This window comes from Myripristis murdjan, chromosome 17 (genome assembly GCF_902150065.1).
Source record: "Myripristis murdjan chromosome 17, fMyrMur1.1, whole genome shotgun sequence".
Lineage (NCBI taxonomy): Eukaryota > Metazoa > Chordata > Actinopteri > Holocentriformes > Holocentridae > Myripristis > Myripristis murdjan.
In genome coordinates, this window is record NC_043996.1 from 2,176,546 (window position 1) to 2,197,232 (window position 20,687).

The following is a 20,687-nucleotide window of genomic DNA, read 5'->3' on the forward strand; positions in this document are numbered from 1 at the left end:
TCTCTATGATACATAGGTTGCTGTGTTTCTGATACATTGTGTTTACAGGATGCTGCGTTTTAATGTACCCTTGCAAAATACTTTGTATTCACATTTTCCAAAGAATTCCCAATGATGCTGGACATGAAAGCTTATAACGTAGTAGGACACCTGAGACCACAAATTCTCTGTGCAGCTTGTTGTCTCAAGGAAACTGAAAGTAAACTGTCTCATGATGCCTGTCAGCAGCCTGACTGACAGCTTCATCCTGTCAATCCCAGTGACAGTACAGGAAACTGATTTGGACAGAGGGCCAGTGGTACTGACTGGAGAGGATGAGCAGAGAGCACACAGGTAGTGATTTAGCTCTCTTACCAATCACATTATACTAATGTATGGGGACAATATTCGTCTTTAAAGGGATAGTTCATCTGTTTTGAAAAATGTAATATTATTTCACTCCTCCCTCCTTCCCAGCTGTTCTGTAGGACAGTAGTGGTGCTATCTTCCTCTCATTGTTACTGAGTGCTGGATACTGGCTGGATGCTCCAAATGCTAACTGTCACTGAGGTGGACTTCCCCTCAGCTAACCAACAAAACAGCCTGTGTATCATTGCTGAGCAATTAATTTAAAAATGCCATGGCTTGTGCAGCTTTAAAGTCACAACTGAAGTTACAATTAAATCAAAGTAATTAAAGGAATATTAAGGAAAATATATATTTTAAAATATATATTTTTATCAGAAAACAGTCTGTTTTTAATGGAACCTTCATATGAAATTACAATAAACTAAATTCATACTTCATTTGTTATTTGATCCATCGCCACATTATATCCCACAAAAAAGTCCTGATTCAACCAGAAATATGTCATTACAGAAGTCAGATGCTCTCAACATGACATTTCCTCATGTCTACTTAACTCTGTACTAGAAGATCTGTTACCTGAGCTGTGCTAGTACTCTCTCCTCCATGGCCACATAGTGGCTCCTCTCCTCTTCCATCTCAGCTCTCCATCGGGACCCTGACTCCTCTGTCTGAGCCAGTCGATCACACATTAACACCAACAGCTCCTGACCGGCCATGCGAAGCATTGAACTCACACTCTCCTGGTTCGCCAGCTGGAAAAGAATGATCTCAAAATGAACACTTTTTCATTGCACTGATTTCTGACATGTTATGTATAGCTTTTGGTATCGGAGAGCGCCAACTGAAAATTGCTGATACTCTATTTAGCTGATAGTAGTGACATGTTACTCACTTATCATCCCTTTAAATATCAGAATGAATTTTTCTCACCCAAAAACTATGATTGCACCCATCCCACAATTCATTTTTGTGTCATTCTCTAGGTGGTCTAATTAATGATGCATAACTACATGGGTGATGAGCTATTACTGATAATACTATAACTTGACATACAGCATGTATGGTTGGTTGACATTGCAACAGTTCCATGTCAGATTTTGCCAATGATAGAATCCATAATTGTTTTTGAGAGTAGAACTATTCAACTGAGAAGCAACATAATCAGTTTTGCTCAGTAAGACATATGCAACTGGTAACTGTGCTAGTTATAGACAATTATAATTACTCATTTGCATGTAATGTGCTGAAATACCTGCAAAGAGGAAATAATGAGAAACTTTCTTCTGTTGTGAACAAGTGACCACATAGTGTGGAGGTTTTCACATATTGATTTGGCAATATTAATTATCATTTGATATCTGGGCCATACCAATTGAGAAAAACTTTACAGCCAATGCATAGCAATGAAAATGATGAGATGAGGGATTACCTGTAACTGCCTCAGCTGGTTGAGTTGCAGTCGCAACTCAGACACATTCCTCTTTGCCAAGGCCAAGCTCTGCTGCAGCCCTGTGTCAGAGGGAGGGGCTTGAAGAGCCAGTGGGGCGGGGCTAAAGCCATCAATCAAAGGGGCGGGATTCCGCACAGCCGGACCAGGTTCAGGCAACGAACCTGAGGTTCGAGGAATATTTGTACACAGAGAATTATACAATTTATTTTGAGGTTATAATGTGAAAGATCAGTTTTTAGACATCAGAAAGCTACCATTTGTGTCTCAAAGGGATATATGAGCAAATACATTCCTTACAATCTGGTGGTGTGAATGTGCCCTGACCAAAAATCGACCCAATTACAGGAAGCAGTTGCATTTTGGATATTGTATTGGCCAAATGTGTGTACCATAAAGTGAGAGGCATTTCCTTTCTCCCTGTCTGACCCCTACCAGTGAGAGGGCTGACAGCTCCCACATAGCTTCTGTTGATACATTTTGGTATGCTTGAATTTGTTGCCTTTTGAAATCAAACTGAACCAAATGAACAATACAACAAAGTATCAGCTGTTCCACTAATACAAGCCACTGGAAAAGGACTACATGTGTAAAAACACAGAGTTTGTTTTGTTTGGAATTACTACCAAAATTAAAATCAGGCAACTAACTTCGACTTAACTTAAAAACAATGGTGGAAGGGTTCTCACCAGGTTCATTGTTGAGCAGGTTCCGCCCATCAGTCTCACTGAAAACAGACACAGTTAGTTGCTAAATATACAGGACTACCAGTGATATAGTCGGGGATTATGCAGGTACACACTGCATAGATACATATTTCAAAATGATCTGATATGCTGGTCTCCCTAGAACAAGAGGATACCTATTCTACCACTAACAGAGTCCTACTTGCCCAAATGAAATTCTAGTGTCAAGTATGGACATGTCTGTGCCACAAGGAGTGACAAATCAAAATCTCAAAACTTGTATGTCTCTGACCTGCGACAACAATGTGTTCATGGTGTCAACTTTTGAAAACAAATGCTGACAAGAGGAAGAAACTTTGCATTTGCCTCTATTGGGAACACCAAAAATGTATGCAGCAGTATTTGCTTAAAAACTTTTAGTATTTCAATTACTGGGTTGTTGCTTTAATTATATGACATATGTACAGTGTATATGTAAGCATTCGTAGCTTCTATGTATGTTTTAATGTGTAGTTCAGCAACAGCAGCAGTTGCCAAGGTAATAAGTAATGGCAATCCAAATAACCATAAACAATCAATTTTTATTGTACACAGGAAAATGCAATTTGCTTTCCACCATATTAGCATGCTCTGACATCACCTAAACTGAGAGCTCTGACACAATACCCCGCTTAAAACTTGGGTATCATTGAGTATCCTTTCACACTAAACAGTACCAAGTTTTGAGTTAAAATAAAGGCAGCTATAGCACAGGATTTCCTTGAATTTCAATGTAATGAAGTTGCCTCACTGCTATTTGAAACCATCAGTGTGCAAATTTGTCTTATGTAGCTTCTAGTTCTAGAAAAAAAAAAAGGACAGACCTGACAATGTCTTTGATCCCCGTAACACTTGGTCCCATAGCCAGAGCATGATGCACCAACCCTGCCAGGCTGGCTATCTGCTGTTCCATTGCTTTCATTCTCTCACTGGAAAACACAACATAGACTGTATGAATGATCACATATATTAATACAAATGTTCCGAATGCTCTTACAGTAATCACAGTGGTCTCTCATCAGAGGTTTATTGTGGCCATAGTGCTGAGGTTACTTTCCAGTAATGAGTACATCATGTCACCTATTCCACAGTCTCAACTATCCTACAAACAAATTCAATTTTTACATTCTACTCCACCCATGAAAATGGCTCATTCATGCTGTACACATCAATTTTTTTACAATTTCTGAATGTGTTACATCAAGAGAACATGTGCATGATTCTCAAAGTACAAAAGAGCTATTTGTTGTTATGTCATATTATAGCTCTCATGCAGTGGAATGCATTGTGTCTAACTAGGATTCATTCTATGACCAAGTACATTGTAAAACCACTTGCTTTCAAACAGCAGATGTCATTATCTCCCTGCCAAATGCATTGGTGTAAACCAATTGGTGTAACCCTAACCTTAACCAGGCAAATTGAATGGGTTGCTTGATTGCACAGCTCTCAAAATAAGCCAAATAACAGCAGCAAGAAGATAACGAACAGTGTCATTTGTTCATGTAACATTTACTTCCTCGCTGCTTTTGAAATGTCATAGCAACACTGCAAATTCAACATCAACACAGCAGTTTCAAAGCAATGTAATACTGATATACTCCAGGGTGGATAACAGCTGACTGATTTCTGTCATGTCAGCACCTGTTTCAAGACCAAAAAAAATAACACTTCATAAAAAACTCTAATTAAAATTTACAAGCTGTGTTCAGGGTTGGGGCTAACATAACCTAGCTAACCAGTTACCTTTAATGCTAGAACACTGGAACTAGAGTGCTAGAAATAAACTGACACCTATTGATTGATGAATCCACCTATAACAAATGGGTTCAGCACAGAGAAGAACTTACATTAATATGACAGATTTCTCAGGTCGGTGCATAGCATTGATCCTGCCCCAGAGTTTTCTGGTAGCAAACTGTTATCATCTCAGCCTATGTCAGTTTCTGATGTCAATCTTCACTTTGCTTCATTCTTATGCCATTTCATTGGTCAATACAGGCAGACAGTGGAGACAAAGCCATGAGCCAAAGTATTCAATGTCACAGCTAAACACAGCATTTCAATCTCAAATGGCATAGTTTTGGGGCAATTCTATGGGTCAGGTCAGCTAACTTGAAGTTGAAGTTTTATAGTTTACAGTTTCCAAGTTAGCCACCTGGAAGTGCCAGTGACACTTTTGCTTAGCAACCATTCAGCATGTTCTGGAAATAAGACAAAGACAAAACCATGCAGAGTATCTTAAATGACATGGGATTGGAAAGCTGGGCTCTCAGCTCACCTTTGGGGGTCACTGGCAAGTATGTGACCCTGAGACAGCCTATCAGGATATCCATGAGGGCTGTCCACAAAAACAGATGAGGATGATGACGACGAACCACTTCCTCTAGTTCGGTTCACAATCTCAACCATGGCCCCGTTACTTTCCCGCCGAAGGGATCGGCGAATAGGAGATATCCGCTCTGCTGTCACCAGGCCCACCCCTCCAATAATCTGTCCATCAATCATCCTGACTTCATTCATTCGGTGTGGGGAAGGGGGCGGGGTTTTGGTACTCAGTGGGGGAAGGTGGCTGTCCCCATACTTCCTGTTTTTCTGTCTGGAAGAAGGAATGAATGGATGGAAAGACAGATGTAGTGGATTAAAAAACATGAGAAAGCCATGAAAAATGGCTAACTGCAGTGGGTCTCCACCAAAAAAACAAACAAACAAACAAAAAAAAACATATGTATGTGTGTGTGTGTGTGTGTGTGTGTGTGTGTGTGTGTGTGTGTGCGTCTACAGATAGATAGATAGATAGATAGATTATTTTTTTTATTTATTTTTACTAATGCTCTGGTATTTTTTGGTTAATTTGGTATTGACCTTTTTCCCATGTTTTTGAAAGAAACTTCTGTTTCTGAAAGAAACTTTTCTGAGGTTTCAAAGGATTAACTGTGCTTCTTTCTGTTATCCTTCCCAGCTTTACTTCACACTAAATGAACTCCAAAGCAAATGATCTGTGGACCACATATGCCAAGGACAGCTATATTCCAGTTGCAGTGGCAGCAGGTTGAATCTGGCTCATGAACTCTGTCAACCTCTCACTTTCTGATCCTTCCTGTCACCCTCCACTGCACAGGATCTAATGAAGCAGAAATGTCACAAATAATATTCTTTACAAAAGAATATGAATCCCTCTAAGGGATCTAGAGTGTCTAAGTCAGAGCTATTCTTTAAAACAACCCCCCAACTTTAGCTATGTTGTCTTACCTCTTCCTGATTCCTGTCTGCCTTTTTACTTTTTGTGAAAACATGAAAATCTTAAGGCTGCAGCTGGGGCACACTGCCTACTCTCTAATCTAGTTTCTGGCATGTGACAAAACTCAGCTCCACCACATCACCAATGTCAGGTATAGTGTTCACCTTGCCACATAAACGTCAGACTGGATTATGTTTTCATGTTTGTTACTGTGTCGAACTGAACACATTTTATATATGCATGGCAAAGTAGCGGATCTGCACCTGTGAAGGGACTGGGTTTGGTGCTCCAGGATTTCTCCGTAGGGTCCCAGTGGTTTAATGGAGGCCCGATACTGCTGGAGTCCCCCAGGAACAATCCCACCACCAGCATCTACCATGTCTGCAGTGAGAGAGGCAGGAGCACTGCCTTGGGAGGAAGCGATGCTGAGGCGACCTCCTCCATCCTGGAGAGGGGAGCAGTAGGAGTCCGGGTAGTGGTGTCCTCCCTCGGCACGCACAACCAGGGCCATGCTCTTACTGCTGCCAAGGTCCTCATCTGATGGACAGAAAGGGTAGAAGTATAGCTTGTAAACACAGCTAGAGGCTTCTTGTAATCCTGAAAGTACAAAGTCTTGGTGTTGTCGCAGTCATCATCAAAGAGAAGGTGGGAGAGTAATTATGAGCAAAAAGCAGTTGACATTTCAAAATCAAGCTGGATGAGGTAAAATAGAACGAGGGAGACACCTTTACAGTTGAAGTCTATGTAGAAGTTTACTTTTTAACAACCTGCATGGCCCACTGCCTCTAAACTGCTGCTCCACAACCAGAGACGACTTGTTTGAAGTATATAATGTACCCCTTGTTTTTTAAGCAGAAACATAAAAATACAACAAATTTTCTCTATTTTATAATATTCAAGAAAAAAAAACGTATTTGCAGCACTTCTGATAGGGCACAGGTACAACACTGAGAACCCCTGTGAACAATACACACTGCTATACACTACTGCTGATGTTGACTGAAAAAGTTGCTCACCAAGTGCAAGTTATTCCTTTGGAGGGATAGTTCACTCATTTTGAAAATATTGATATTGCTATTCCTCTCATTGTTACTGAGTGCTGGATAGGGTTAGGGTTAGGGTTAGGGTTCGACTTGCCGCCTGTCTTACTCTGGAGAAAGTTGTTATTTTTATCCTCCACCATACATCCATGTGTTCAATGAAGAAAGCAAACGACAGCAAATTCAAACAATCTACTTCTGTCTCTGTGGTGGCTACTGCTCATCTGGCACAGTCATACAGGAAGTGCAGAAGGTACTGGATTTTTCCGGATGTTGACACAAACAAGTTTTCATTCTTTGTGTTTGATTAAAATGATGATAATGCAGAGCACTTGTGGTTTTCAAGACACTTTTTAAGACTTTGTTAAAATCTAAAACCAGTATAAGTCAGAATGAACATACTGTAGCTAAGGTGTGAAACTACAAATGGTCAAAATAAGAGCCTAATAAATAATGTCTGTCTAATAAAGCAGACAAGATCTTTTTGTCAGTTTGGATTCATAAAGGTCGATGTGGCTGATCTCACCAGGCTTGACATCTCTCCTCTCCAGTATAGCACTGCTGCTGGGGCAGAGGGACACTGATCGTCCTGCAGCTGACAGGCGTTCACGTGGTAAGGTGGCACTCCCCGGATCAACTACCCGCGCACCCCCCCCACCATAGGCCATTCTGGAGGGAGAGGAGGGCATGGAGCGAACCATGGGTGGGGACATTGACCCCTGAAGGTTGTGTAGGGTACTGCGGCTGGAGGATGACAAGGTGTGGACTGGGCTGTGGCTGCCGTACAAGATCTCCTTTGATATCTAGACGAAAGAAAAAATAAAAACAAATTTCCATGAGTAATGCAGGAAGGGGTTGTCACTAGAGACACCCTTTAGTCATAGTTCCCAATTTCAGGATTAACAAAAGCATTTTAGCATTAATAAATACTTATTACATTCAATAAAGGCTAGGTTTTAACATTGTTTGTTGTTGACTTCTTCGTTGTGTTAATATTTTGTTGAGGATGTTAGCATAGTGGGGTTTTGCTTTGCAGTTTACAGTTATATAGCTGTAATGGTAACCTACTATTGGTCTGTCTGTCCATCAGCAGGATTACTCAAAAAGTACTCGATTGGATTTGCACAAAACTCAGCTGGACATGGGCCAATGAAGATGTCATTATGTAACTGCGCCTACTGGCCTCAAAGGCATGTGACAATGGGCGGGGCTACAAACAGGCTCACATTTTCCAAAAATCCATGTGATGCATAGTCACGTAACTTCCTACAACATGGTGGAGAGGTTGGTCATGGGTCACTGGCTGACATTCCATGCTCACTGGCCAAAAGGTGTGTGCCATGATAGCATTGCTGAAAGGGATGACAGCATTTCATTGTTGAATTTTCAGATTGATTTTTTTTTTTTTTTTTTTTTTTTTTTAAATGTGGTGACTGTTGTTTAGTGTGTTTTTGTTTGTAAATGTTCAGGTTGGTTACTGCAGCTATGGTCAGTCACCAACTGACCATACCCCCAACCTTCCAGGGCCACTGGAAAGCATTACCCACCAAGCAGAAACTTTTTGTGGGGTAAAAAAATGTCCCTGGAACTCAATTTTTAGCCTGGTCCCTGTGATTTGGAACACAGCACACACACAACAGCTCCTCAGAAGGTTCCCCTGGGGAAAGTTCCTGTGGTCAAAAAGGGGCTTTAGTACATTTCTCTTGGCTCCTGGTAGTAACCATGGGTCCCACTTATGTATCCAGTTTTTAATTATCATGCTCAACTGCACAACCCCAAGGTCCCAAGGTTTCCAAAGACACCAAACATCTCCTGTTGAATTCCCGGGAAATGTGTCTAAAATGATGCACAAGACATGTTGCTATTTTCTGTTTGATATGATGAAGCAGCCATAAAACAATGGCATCTTGGATTTTAATATTTCACTTAATAAAAGTGAGATGTAGCATGAAGTGCTGCAACTAGTTTGTGACACTGTCCTACAATATGGAAACAAGTATTTTCTTTCATGACTGAAGCTACTGAGGAGGAAATTAGGGGAAAATCAGAGTTCAAGCGGTTAAAGACATATTCAACTCATCAAACTAAAATAGCTCCTTGCATATGGGAAATGGAGCAAATGAAAATGAACTGTTAGTGTTAGGGTCCTGTGAGAGGGACAATACAAAATAGCAGGATATAGCAGGACTCTTCGTGATAAATAAACAGCTGCAAAATCAAAAACAAACAAACAAACAAAAAAAAAAACTCAGAGTATTCATATCCTCAAAGAATCATACTGGTTCAAACAAATGAAACTGCAGAATGGTGGGAAAGAGGAAAACAAGGTTAATACTGAAATGATCATGGAAATCATCACTTGACACCTTAAAAGGAGGAAGGAAGGTATGCTTCAGTAGGTTTAGAGGGAGGAAAAATAGACAGAAATATGTTTTCTATGCACCCATTCATCTTATGTGTTTACCCTTCCAAAAGACTGATAGTCTTACATGCATTCAATTTGGAAACACCAATTTATTTGACTTGACATAATGATTAAGCTGTAAGTCAAGAGTCAGATTTCTGCCAGGTGTGCATGAGCAAAGACAGGGAGAGAGAGAGAGAGAAAGAGAGAAAAACAAGGAAAAGAAAAAAGAAAAACAGACGATAACAAAGGTTGAATGCTCTCAGAGGCTTACAGAAAAGCCCTGTGTAGGCGTGTAGGTGTGTGTGTGGTTGTGTCTGAATGCTGTGTGTGTAAGGGTCTTGCACTGTGGGAGCAACTCCAAGCATCAACATGCTCTTGTAAAGACAATGAATCCACATCTGTGAACTCAGCATTCATTTCACAACTGCTCTCCATTATTGCTAAAGCAAGAAGTTTTTCTGCTTTTTTTTCTCCTACTACACAGTCACACATAAATAACTGAGACAATTCAGCACGATAAATCAAATTGATTCCTCTCCAGTAGTGAAGAAGGCAGTGGCTGTTGATGTGTGAAACATGCAAATCTGTCAAGCTCATCCACAGTTCAGTGGTTTCAGGCTCAGATTGCCAGTCTCCTCCCTGAGCACAGTGCTGCTGCTGTGAGCCTCAGATCTCCACTTGTGGTGCTTCTCTCCTTCCCTTCAACTGAATGTTTACAGTACACGGTCAATTAGGTGCCAAGTTCAGTTTAAAGACCCCAAAAAACCCCTAAAGTTTAACTTTAAAAGCAAACTCGCCCCCTTGGATCCTCTTCCACTGTTATGCATGATCTATCTGTGATGCATTCTGGGAGTTGTTTTATGATGAACTACTGCAATTTACTTTTATGGTTTACCCACTTCACCTATGTCAACTTCATTTAGTGATTTCCCATAATCCCTAGAAAGCCTTCTGACCATCCCTACAGATGGAGCAAAAACATGATTGCTTTCAATCAAAGATAGTGATATGGAAATATAAATATATCATTGCGGCATATCTGTAGTCTCTTATTCAAAACACAACATCTCTTGTGGTTGCATTGCATTCTGGTCTATTGAGGCTACTGTCAAAGGAGGAACTTGCTGATCTGCCTCTTCTTCCCCCCAGCTGCTCTGTAGGACAGTAGTGGTGCTATCTTCCTCTCATTGTTACTGTTAGCCTCCTGCCACTGAGATGGACTTTCCTCTGGCTAATATTCCAAAAAAAGGACCACCTTAAAAATAATATCAAATTTTTCAAAATGAGTGGACTATCCCTTTAAGAAAGGCATGAGTGAACATTTGAAAAAAAACTTGTGTTCCTTAATTCTTCAATAGCTGACATTTTAGAGGTTTGAGCTTCTCCTTTGACAGCTGCAGTAATGTAGGATATGGAGTTTTGGAGTCTTTGATCAGATCAGTCTTTATTTATTTATTTTCTCTTGTGCTTCCTCTCTCACCTTCCACCGCTAATCGCTAAATTAACAGGATTCATTCTCTGCACCAACTACAAATATCACTGCAAAACTGTGATTGAACTGCACAGAATGATGAGTGCAAATGTATTTGGCACTCATTCTCCATATGCCCCTACAGATTCAAGCTTAACTGAACAGACACATTATAATCCTGTGTGCTCTGCAGTTCTCATGTTTCTGCAGAACATACTGCTGCAAATCCCACAAAATCTCACAGTTTCATAATCACTCCAATACTAGTGCACACTAGGATACAGCATTTTCATCAGTGAGAAGTTTGGGACAACATGACACACCTGCTGACTACTGCTAATAATGCGTCAGTAACTCAAATGGTGTTGAAAAGTGATGTGAGATGTACGCTGTCCACAGTAAACACTCTCCTCTCCTTTCTCCTTTTGTTTTTCCTGGTTCTATGGCATAAAAAAATAACACAATCATTTTGTTTCTATAAAGTGGCACAAATTATACTCACTGATGACCACAGTTAACTCAGGCTTTTGTTTTCTTTCACCTAGATCACTGCAATGCACTTTTCACAGGACTACCTAACAAAGAAGCTGTTTCATTTAAGATTGATTTTAATATACTTTTACTTTTTATTCCTTACTTTTACTGAATGGTTTAGCACCGTCATACCTCCTTGATTGCTTATCTAAGTATGATCAAAACTGTTCCCTAAGGTCACGTAGTGCTCATTTGTTCAACAGTCCAAAAATGAACTGAAACAGTCTTCTGTTGTTACGCTCCTGTGGCTTGGAACAAACTCCCTTTATGAATTTGACAAGCGTCCTCTTTTGACACTTTGACTATAATTATTCTATGGCATTTCATTTCTATGTCATTACCTTTTTTGCATTCTTTTATACTTAATTGTTCTTAAAAACAATACATATCTACCTATATGTATGCATATATGTATGCATATATTTGCTTTGTGTCTATTTAAATACCTGTTTTTATTGATTTTTATTTGCATTTGATTTATTTTTATATGAAAGGTGCTATATAAATAAAGCTTATTAGCATTATTACAACATTTTAAAAAATAATCATGATAATAATTTGTGCCCTGATTTTGCAGTCCTACTTTCTATAACTCTCCATTCAACAAAAGTGCAAGTTTACCTAGCTTGATCATGCGCCTTGATATACTTCTCTCCTTTAAGTTTTCATCTCTTTTTGTCCAGCTTAAGCTGCAGAGTCTATTTTGTGCAGCTCCGGGTGGAAGCTGCTGCTGCTGCTGCAAAGTCCAGTAGTGCACAGCCTGGCAAAATGTCCTCAGATACACTCTAACGCTCCATCTCACCCAGGCTTCGCCGCTCCTCTTCGATATAATTCACATATTTCCGCACAAAATGCATGCAAAGATACGATCATTCATTGCTCATTTTCGTGACTTGCTTCACCTCAAACGCACTGAGTAATGCTGCAGTTGTGCAGATGGGAGGTCAAGTTCATGTCTTTGTTCCAAAAGGGCGTTGATTCCTAAACTTACATAAAGCTGGCATGTCATAACACATAAACTGCCTGCCGCTTGAATATTCAATATGAGATAAACCCCCTGGAGAATTACGCCCAGACCAGTTACACAAGGAGGGCGAGCCATCAATCAAAAGGTTGTTCCAGCACAAATTGAGTTGACGCAGATTCCCCATAACAACAAAATCTCCTTACAACTGTGACTCACTTATGACTGGCTTTCACTTTGGCTTTAAAGCAATATTTCTCTTTCAGCATGCACGCCTCCATGGACGTTCGGGGCAGAAAAACTTTGAGCATAAGCCACTCTGGCAATTTACCATCCCCACCAGCAATTAAAATTTTCCCCTCTCAATACTGATAACTGCAAACATGCAATTTTTTTAGGAAATATGTGACATAATGAAGCATCACCTATTTTTATTTGCCATCAGAAATCCAACATTTCAGATTAACCAGCAGTTATGGCTGCTCTTACAGTTTCATCTTTTAAACAAATCAGTTATAGAAATTTCCTAGAGTTGCTTTAATGACCATGTAATGGAAAACAATAACGCTTAATTGTAAATCCACTGGATTGGCAGCACACCAGGTTAGGATTAGGCTTTGGGGACACCAGTGACACTACAAACTAAAAACTTGCTAGCTTCCATAAAGTTTGCTCCGGAGGTCCAGAGGTTATATGTAGTTGACATAAAACAAAAGGTGTATGTTGATTTCACAGTTCTAATACTGAGCATTGTCTGGTTATTGCTATTCAAATATGGCTTACTTAAGAACCAAAAAATATCTATATTTTCCGTCATGTTTGAGCTTCATGTTAGGTTATTGTTTAACGAGCTTGCATCAACAAAAATATCAGTCATCACATTTTTGAGAAATCATGCTCCTTACAGCACATAGGTCTCTCTCCCTCTCCTTTGTGCTGCTCTGACTGCTATTGCAAAGTTTAAGCATTGCACTCTCTTAATTTGACTGAAAGTTATTCTCTCATATTTCCATGCACTCCCAAATTTCATATGACTCACCAACAAACATGCTGATATTAGCAAGATTCAGTAAAAGGCCGTGGAATAAAAACTGAGACAGCTAGTTAGTGCTGAAACACCGCTACCAATAAGAATCACAGCCAAATTGATAGTAGTGTAAGAACATGCTGAATCAGTGATAGCCAGGTAGCCAAATATGTCAAATATATCTAATTGTTCAAATTTATTTCAAATAGTGAACTCAACACACTTCCATCCATTTTCCTTATGCGGTGCATCGATATTGCACACAGAGGGTCTGTCTGGACCAATCACCGTACACTTGTGTCACTCAAGGTTTGTTTTGAGCTAAGAGAGTACCCATTCTGAAGTGGGAGCTAAACAAGTCTCTCAAAACTTCGAACTAAGAACTATGATCATTCCCACTTCTTGGAGTGCAGACACAAAAGAGGGGGTAGTTCCTGCAACAGTTCCTACAGTGATCAAAGGGTTCCTCCAGTCCAAAAGAGCCTAAAGTGACTGAGTTCAGGAGACCAACAGTTTGCAAAATAATTACTGACTCAAACACTCAGCCATCCAAACTTCCTATCTTGACTGTCTTGACTGTTTTCATTTTGATTGGTGAAATATAAGGAGCATGCTTCAATGTCAAATTGTGGCGCTGCCACGCAAAATGCATACAGGTTGGCCGGTCTGCTAATAGCAGAGCTACAATATTAGTAGAATCAATACATAAAGATTCACACTGTTGCACTGCATCATATTGTATCGTGACAGGGCTGAATCGAATCAAACCAATCTGTTGGCTACTATCAAGATACATATGGAATCAGTATCAGTAACTGAGATGCACCCCCCTGGTACCCAGCATTATCTAGTGCGGGCATCACCAAATGGCGGACCGCGGTCCAGGTACGGACCCAGTGATGGTTCTGTCCAGACCCGTGACAATTCTAATATTAATAAATAAATCATATGTTGTTATTTTTTCTCTGATGGTCGTGGCTACAGACTGCATGCGCAGCTAATCTAGCTAATACAACAGGAGCGCCATCAATAGCCAATCCAATCAAATCGATTGTTTACCTTTCAGCACCAGAGAATAGCGGAAAAGAGGAGATGAGAAGAGAAAATGGCTTGCTCCAAAATTAGAAAAGTTGACAGTGAAAACCGAACTTTTAAAGATGAATGGACAGACAAGGGTCGTTTGAGGAAACATACCCACAAAAGTCGCAAAAAGTGGATTTTGGCGCAACACAAGAAAGCATTCAGCGATGGGACAGTTGTCAAGGAGTGCTTAAATGCAGCTGCAGAGACTTTACTTGACGGTAAACAAAAAGACGATGTGTGAAAAAATCAATCAAATCCCACTGTCCACTGCAACAACAACCAGAAAATCTGAAATATTAGCAGAGGATGTACTGGCACAGCTTGATGCAGCTTTTGGTGTATGTGAGATTTCTTCACAAAGAGAAAAAAAGAGATGTGTGAGGACCTGTTGGGTTTAATGCCACTTGAGACACACACAAGAAGAGAGGATATATATGAGGGGATAAAGGAGATGCTCACAAAGAGAAAGATGAATCTGAAGCAAGTAGTCTCAGTCACCACGGATGGTGCACCTGCCATGATTGGGAGAGAGAGGGGGGCTGTGGCACGGATGAAACAAGACAACCCTGATCTCATAGCCTACCACTGTATCATCCATCAGACTGTTCTCTGTGCCATTCTGTCTGAAGAGTTTGCTGAAGTAGTAGAATACCATGATGAAACTCATCAGCTTCCTCAGGGCACCCTCATCCCATCACCATCGACTGCTGAGAGACTTTCTGAAAGAAATGGAGGCAGATGCAAATGACTTGCTACTCCACAGCAACGTGAGATGGCTGAGCAAAGGGAATGCACTGGGACGCTTCTGGTCCATCCGAAAGGAAATAGCTGCTTTCTTACAGCAGCTCAAGAGTCAAAAAGCAACACAGTTTGCAAACTTTTTGCAAGATGAGCACAAGATGGATGTGGTGGCTTTTTTGGTGGACATCACAGCACACCTTAATGAGCTCAATTTAAAGCTGCAGGGTCAGAAAAAAATTCAGTCTGTGATTTGATGAAAACTGTCTGTTCCTTCCAGATGAAGCTGGGCATTTTCAAAGAAGATATCCAAGGAGGGCGTGAGCACTTCCCACAAATGCAGGAACAAATTCAGGGTGAGAGACATTTCCCCTTATATTGGCTTCATAGACAAGCTGATTGGAAACTTCCATCAAAGATTTGACAGCTTCAGACTTGGACACCAGCTGCTCCTGCTAATTGAGAATCCATTCCTTATCAGAGAAGTCAGGATTTTCAAAGGAGGTGACACTGACCTTCAGGTGGGCACACAGTTAGAGCTCACTGATCTGCAAGAAGATGTTTCTCTGAGAGAGCATTTTGCAACAACTGACCGTGCTACTTTCTGGTTACAGATTTTGCCTGAAACGATTTTCCCTGGTCCAGCACTACACAACTTCACCATGTTTGGATCAACTTATAGCTGTGAGACAGCTTTCTCTACGATGAACATTATTAAAACAAAGTATCGCTCCAGGCTCACCAATGAGCATCTCCACATGTGCATGAGAATGGCACTAAATCCATTCAAGCCAAGATTCAAACTGCTGGCAAGACAGTTACATGCCCATTTCTCTCACTAGGAAAGGAACTTGGAAAGGGAGGAAGGAGAGGAGGAAAGGAGAGAGGAGAAAGGGAGCTGCTCGAAGCTCTGCACTTTTCTTTTATTCAAGAAATTCTGCCCTGTTCTCTTTTACTTGAAATATAGGCATTAAGGTGCCTGTTTTATTTTATTTTGAATGCAGTTAATACATGTTAAAAAAAAAAAGGGGGGGGGGCAGCTCAAAGGTCTTTTGTTTACATTTTTCTTAAAGATGCACTTTTATTTTATTCAAAAGATTCTGAATGTTCTGACATTACTTGAAATATAGGCCTTAAGTTCAGGCTGCTCAGGGCTGTGTTTGCATATTTTATTTATTTTATTCATAAGAAATTCAGTCTCTGTTTTCTATTAACTGAAATGTGGCAAAGACAACCACAGTATTGTTTTCCATGTTTACATTTTTATTAAAGATGCACTTTAATTTTATTCAAAAGATTCTGAATGTTCTGCCATTACTTGAAATAAAGGCCTTAGGTTCAGACTGCTCAGAGCTGTGTTTGCACTTTTTATTTATTTTATTCATAAGAATATCAGTCTCTGTTTTCTGTTACTTGAAATGTAGTAAAGACAACTGCAGTATTGTTTTCCATTCAAGTGCCATACGAGTTCAGACTTATCGGTGTGTTAAAAATATATTACTTTGAAAACACTTGAAATTTGACAAATGATATAGAAATGTACATATGTTGTTAATTTTATTTACATCAGGGTACACTATTTAGACATTATAAGATTCGGAGGAAATTTTAGTAACTGGACCTTTTTGAATTTTAATTGAATACCCCTGATCTAGTGTATCATTAGTCCATCACAATTTACTGCACAGAGCCAATAAAAGAGGTCCGTCCTTCCTACTATTGCTGGGGTAGTTCATCTGTCTTGCAATACATTCTGTGTGTTTGTGCTATCTCACAGTTATCTGTCTGGAAAATAACATGGGGGGAATGAACAGACGGCAGCAGTTAAGTTAAACCATTTGCTATGTGCATTCCAGTACACTAATTAGTCATAGGAGTATCTGTAGGTCATAACATGTGTGTGTGTGTGTGTGTGTGTGTGTGTGTGTGTGTGTTTGTGGGCATATGTGTAAGATAGAGATAAACAGGAGGGAATGTACAGTGAAAGCAAGACATAGTGTGTGAGGCAGTTTTCTGTCAACCACTTATCGCTCAAACTAGTGGAAGCAGAAGTGCTTCTTGGGTTTCGTGCCAAAACCGGACACAATCAGACTCCCTCACTGACAGCCTCCCTAAATAATCCCAGTAATTGGCAACACGCTGACAGCGTGAGATTCAGCATTATATAAACATCTCAAAATGCATGCACACCATGTACAAGCATGTTATCTGAACACCCCTGAGAAAATGAGGCATGGGCTTCGTCACGCTGTGTCTCAACCCTACCAGCAACTGACCACGGCTGGCTGAACATTTGACTTGACAGGCCTTTTGGTTTTTAGGTCTCTTTACAAAGCACCCTCTCTCCAAATGCCATAACTTCAAGTGCTGAAACAATTAGTCAAGAAATCGATTAGTCTGTAGACGGAAAATTGATAGATTGATAGAATTTTCGCTAATCACACAATCATTTGAAACCTGAGCAAATACACTATATTACCAAAAGTATTCGCTCACCCATTCAAATGATCAGAATCAGGTGTCCTAATCACTTGGCCTGGCCACAGGTGTATAAAATCAAGCACTCAGGCATGCAGACTGTGAAACAAGACATTTGTGAAAGAATGGGCCGCTCTCAGGAGCTCAGTCAATTCCAGCGTGGAACTGTCATAGGATGCCACCTGTGCAACAAATCCAGTCGTGAAATTTCCTCGCTCCTAAATATTCCACAGTCAACTGTCAGCTCTATTATAACAAAACGGAAGCGTTTGGGAACAACAGCAACTCAGCCACGAAGTGGTAGGCCACGTAAAGTGACGGAGAGGGGTCAGCGGATGCTGAAGCGCATAGTGCAAAGAGGTCGCCGACTTTCTGCACAGTCAATTGCTACAGAGCTACAAACTTCATGTGACCTTCAGATTAGCCCAAGTACAGTACGCAAAGAGCTTCATGGAATGGGTTTCCATGGCCGAGCAGCTGCAGCCAAGCCACACATCACCAAGTGCAATGCAAAGCGTCGGATGCAATGGTGTAAAGCACGCCGCCACTGGCCTCTAGAGCAGTGGAGACACGTTCTCTGGAGTGATGAATCACGCTTTTCCATCTGGCAATCTGATGGACGAGTCTGGGTTTGGAGGTTGCCAGGAGAACGGTACATTTCAGACTGCATTGTGCCGACTGTGAAATTTGGTGGAGGAGGAATTATGGTGTGGGGTTGTTTTTCAGGAGCTGGGCTTGGCCCCTTAGTTCCAGTGAAAGGAACTTTGAATGCTTCAGGATACCAAAACATTTTGGACAATTCCATGCTCCCAACCTTGTGGGAACAGTTTGGAGCGGGCCCCTTCCTCTTCCAACATGACTGTGCACCAGTGCACAAAGCAAGGTCCATAAAGACATGGATGACAGAGTGTGGTGTGGATGAACTTGACTGGCCTGCACAGAGTCCTGACCTGAATCCGATAGAACACCTTTGGGATGAATTAGAGCGGAGACTGAGAGCCAGGCCTTCTCGACCAACATCAGTGTGTGACCTCACCAATGCGCTTTTGGAAGAATGGTCAAAAATTCCTATAAACACTCTCCTCAACCTTGTGGACAGTCTTCCCAGAAGAGTTGAAGCTGTAATAGCTGCAAAAGGTGGACCGACATCATATTGAACTCTATGGGATGGCACTTCAGTTCATAGTATGAGTAAAGGCAGGTGAGCGAATACTTTTGGTAATATAGTGTACGTTCAAATACACAGGAAAAGAGCAAGAAATTACAAGAAAAAGACCACAAAATCATGACAAAAATAGTTAAATAAATTACAAGACAGTTCTCACAAAACTAGCAAAATAAGTACCAGAAGGCTGGTAAAAACAAAAGTAGAAAATTAGCAGAAAAGGTGTGGAAAAACAATCAGTTATTAGCACTGATTACTGATTCAACTCCTTGTCACATAGCATCACAGACGATGAGCTGAACAAACTGGACAAGAAATGAGGAGCTACAAGACAGACAGAATGGGCCCTACACATTTTTAACAGCCGGCTAGAAAGTAAAGCTTGCAGGCAAAAACAGTCACCCCCTCAGATTGGTTTAAATCGTTTCACAAGTTCTACTTTGGGCTATGCTTTGGTGGAGCACTGAAAACGGGAATTGCAACTTTATTTCAGAATTGAATTTTGAAATAAAAACAAAACTGTTGCTACAAAATTTTAGGTGACAGGTGCAGACGTTGCAGTCACTCATTACAGTCCGCCTTCTCCTTTGGTGCCATCTCTTTGCAGCACATCTATTTACATGTAGCAACTGTGAATTGTCTCGACAGAGTTCATATTCCACAAACTGAACACTTGTTCCTATTTAGGAAGAAAATCAAACAATTGCAATAAAAACCAGCATTGCACCACAGTTTGTTCTTATCCCGCTGTTCCGCTGTTGCTTTGTTGTTGCAATATGCTGATTCTTCCCACCTCAGTCAGACCAAGGAAGCAGACTATTAGGTGCCCTTTAGAGTACCACTGTGCTGGCATGGGCACCATGTGTGTGATACTGTTTAAATATGGTGACCTAAACCAGTGTGAAAGACATCCGGGTGAATATTTTAAAAGCATTTCACTGTCTTCAGGTTGTCAGGTCTATGTGTGAGTACACTTCTACACCCGATTACCAGTGCAGTATTTACCCATGGAATTTGCGTCACTTGTCTTGTCCTTTTAAACCCACTGAAGCACAAGAAGAAGAGCAGACTCAGGGTACAGACATGGAACCAGAAAGATGAGAGAAGGTAAATGGATAGCCAGACAATGAAAAATGGGACCTGTACATTTTCCTTATGTTTCCGGACATTTGTAGAGAGTGCAGATTATAAGATAATCCTATTACTGATAACTAGTGGTTAACACAGATTCTCTGATAGGAAAACTATTCACAGTGTGGTGGTGGAATTCCAAGCCCTTTCCAAAAGTTTGCAATCTCTCCTGTGTTTTTCCCCATATTTTCATAGACCTACAAATGGTCAACATCTTCCTCTACCCTTATCTATATGTTCCAGACCGGTGCTGAAACCCTGACGACAAGGAAAAACAGAGCTGGAGGGATTAATTCCCTCGAGGGACAGTGATTTATCCTCCAAAAAAGTCCCAGGGAAGAGGAGAAAGACCGGTCTTAATACATTAAACTGGCGAACAAAACTGGTAGACGTTCCAGGAAGCGGGATTACACAGTTAGCCATGTAACTGTGGAAGAAAGATGGCTATGTTTTGCTGTTGTGGACTTGGAATCTGCAATGCTGAACCTGAATATTCAGTCACTGAATGTCAACCACTTGTATATTTGATGATCAATAATTTATGGACAAAAAAGTCTGAATTCACAGCCTGCTTTTTAAGTAACTTCAATACCTCAAAATGGCGTAGAATTACCCACTTTCTTTATTCCAGCAAGTAAAGAGATGACACTGCAGAACAAGGATTGAGTGAGAAAACGCTGCTTTGCCTTAGGGATTGGCAAGGATCACCAAGATCACCCTCTGTGTGTGTGTGTGTGTGTGTGTGTGTGTGTGTGTGTGTGTGTGTGTGTGCGCGTGCGTGCGTGTGTGTGTGTACCTGCATGCTTGCGAGTCTATACATGTGAGTATGCACAGCTGTGGTGTGTACTGTTTGTACTGTTTGTTTTTGTGTATGTCTGCAACACACAC

The 20,687-nt window shown here is 40.7% G+C and overlaps 1 protein-coding gene across 2 annotated transcripts in view; it reads right to left on the minus strand.

Annotated features, from left to right (window-relative positions):
- The window catches only part of LOC115375456 (sickle tail protein), a 65,422-nt gene that overhangs the window by 25,402 nt on the left and 19,333 nt on the right, over positions 1-20,687 (minus strand). Inside the window, exons 1-8 of one of the 2 annotated variants that reach the window (XM_030074853.1) lie at positions 11,835-11,870; positions 7,328-7,604; positions 6,025-6,298; positions 4,802-5,119; positions 3,345-3,449; positions 2,485-2,522; positions 1,778-1,959; positions 925-1,100 (exon numbers count right to left, since the gene is read on the minus strand). In XM_030074853.1, coding sequence (XP_029930713.1) covers positions 925-1,100; positions 1,778-1,959; positions 2,485-2,522; positions 3,345-3,449; positions 4,802-5,119; positions 6,025-6,298; positions 7,328-7,514 — 1,280 coding nt within the window. In that variant the 5' untranslated portion in view covers positions 7,515-7,604; positions 11,835-11,870. Of the gene's footprint in view, positions 1-924; positions 1,101-1,777; positions 1,960-2,484; positions 2,523-3,344; positions 3,450-4,801; positions 5,120-6,024; positions 6,299-7,327; positions 7,605-11,834; positions 11,871-20,687 lie in introns of those variants that run through there. The other variant, XM_030074852.1, reaches the window with a different exon arrangement.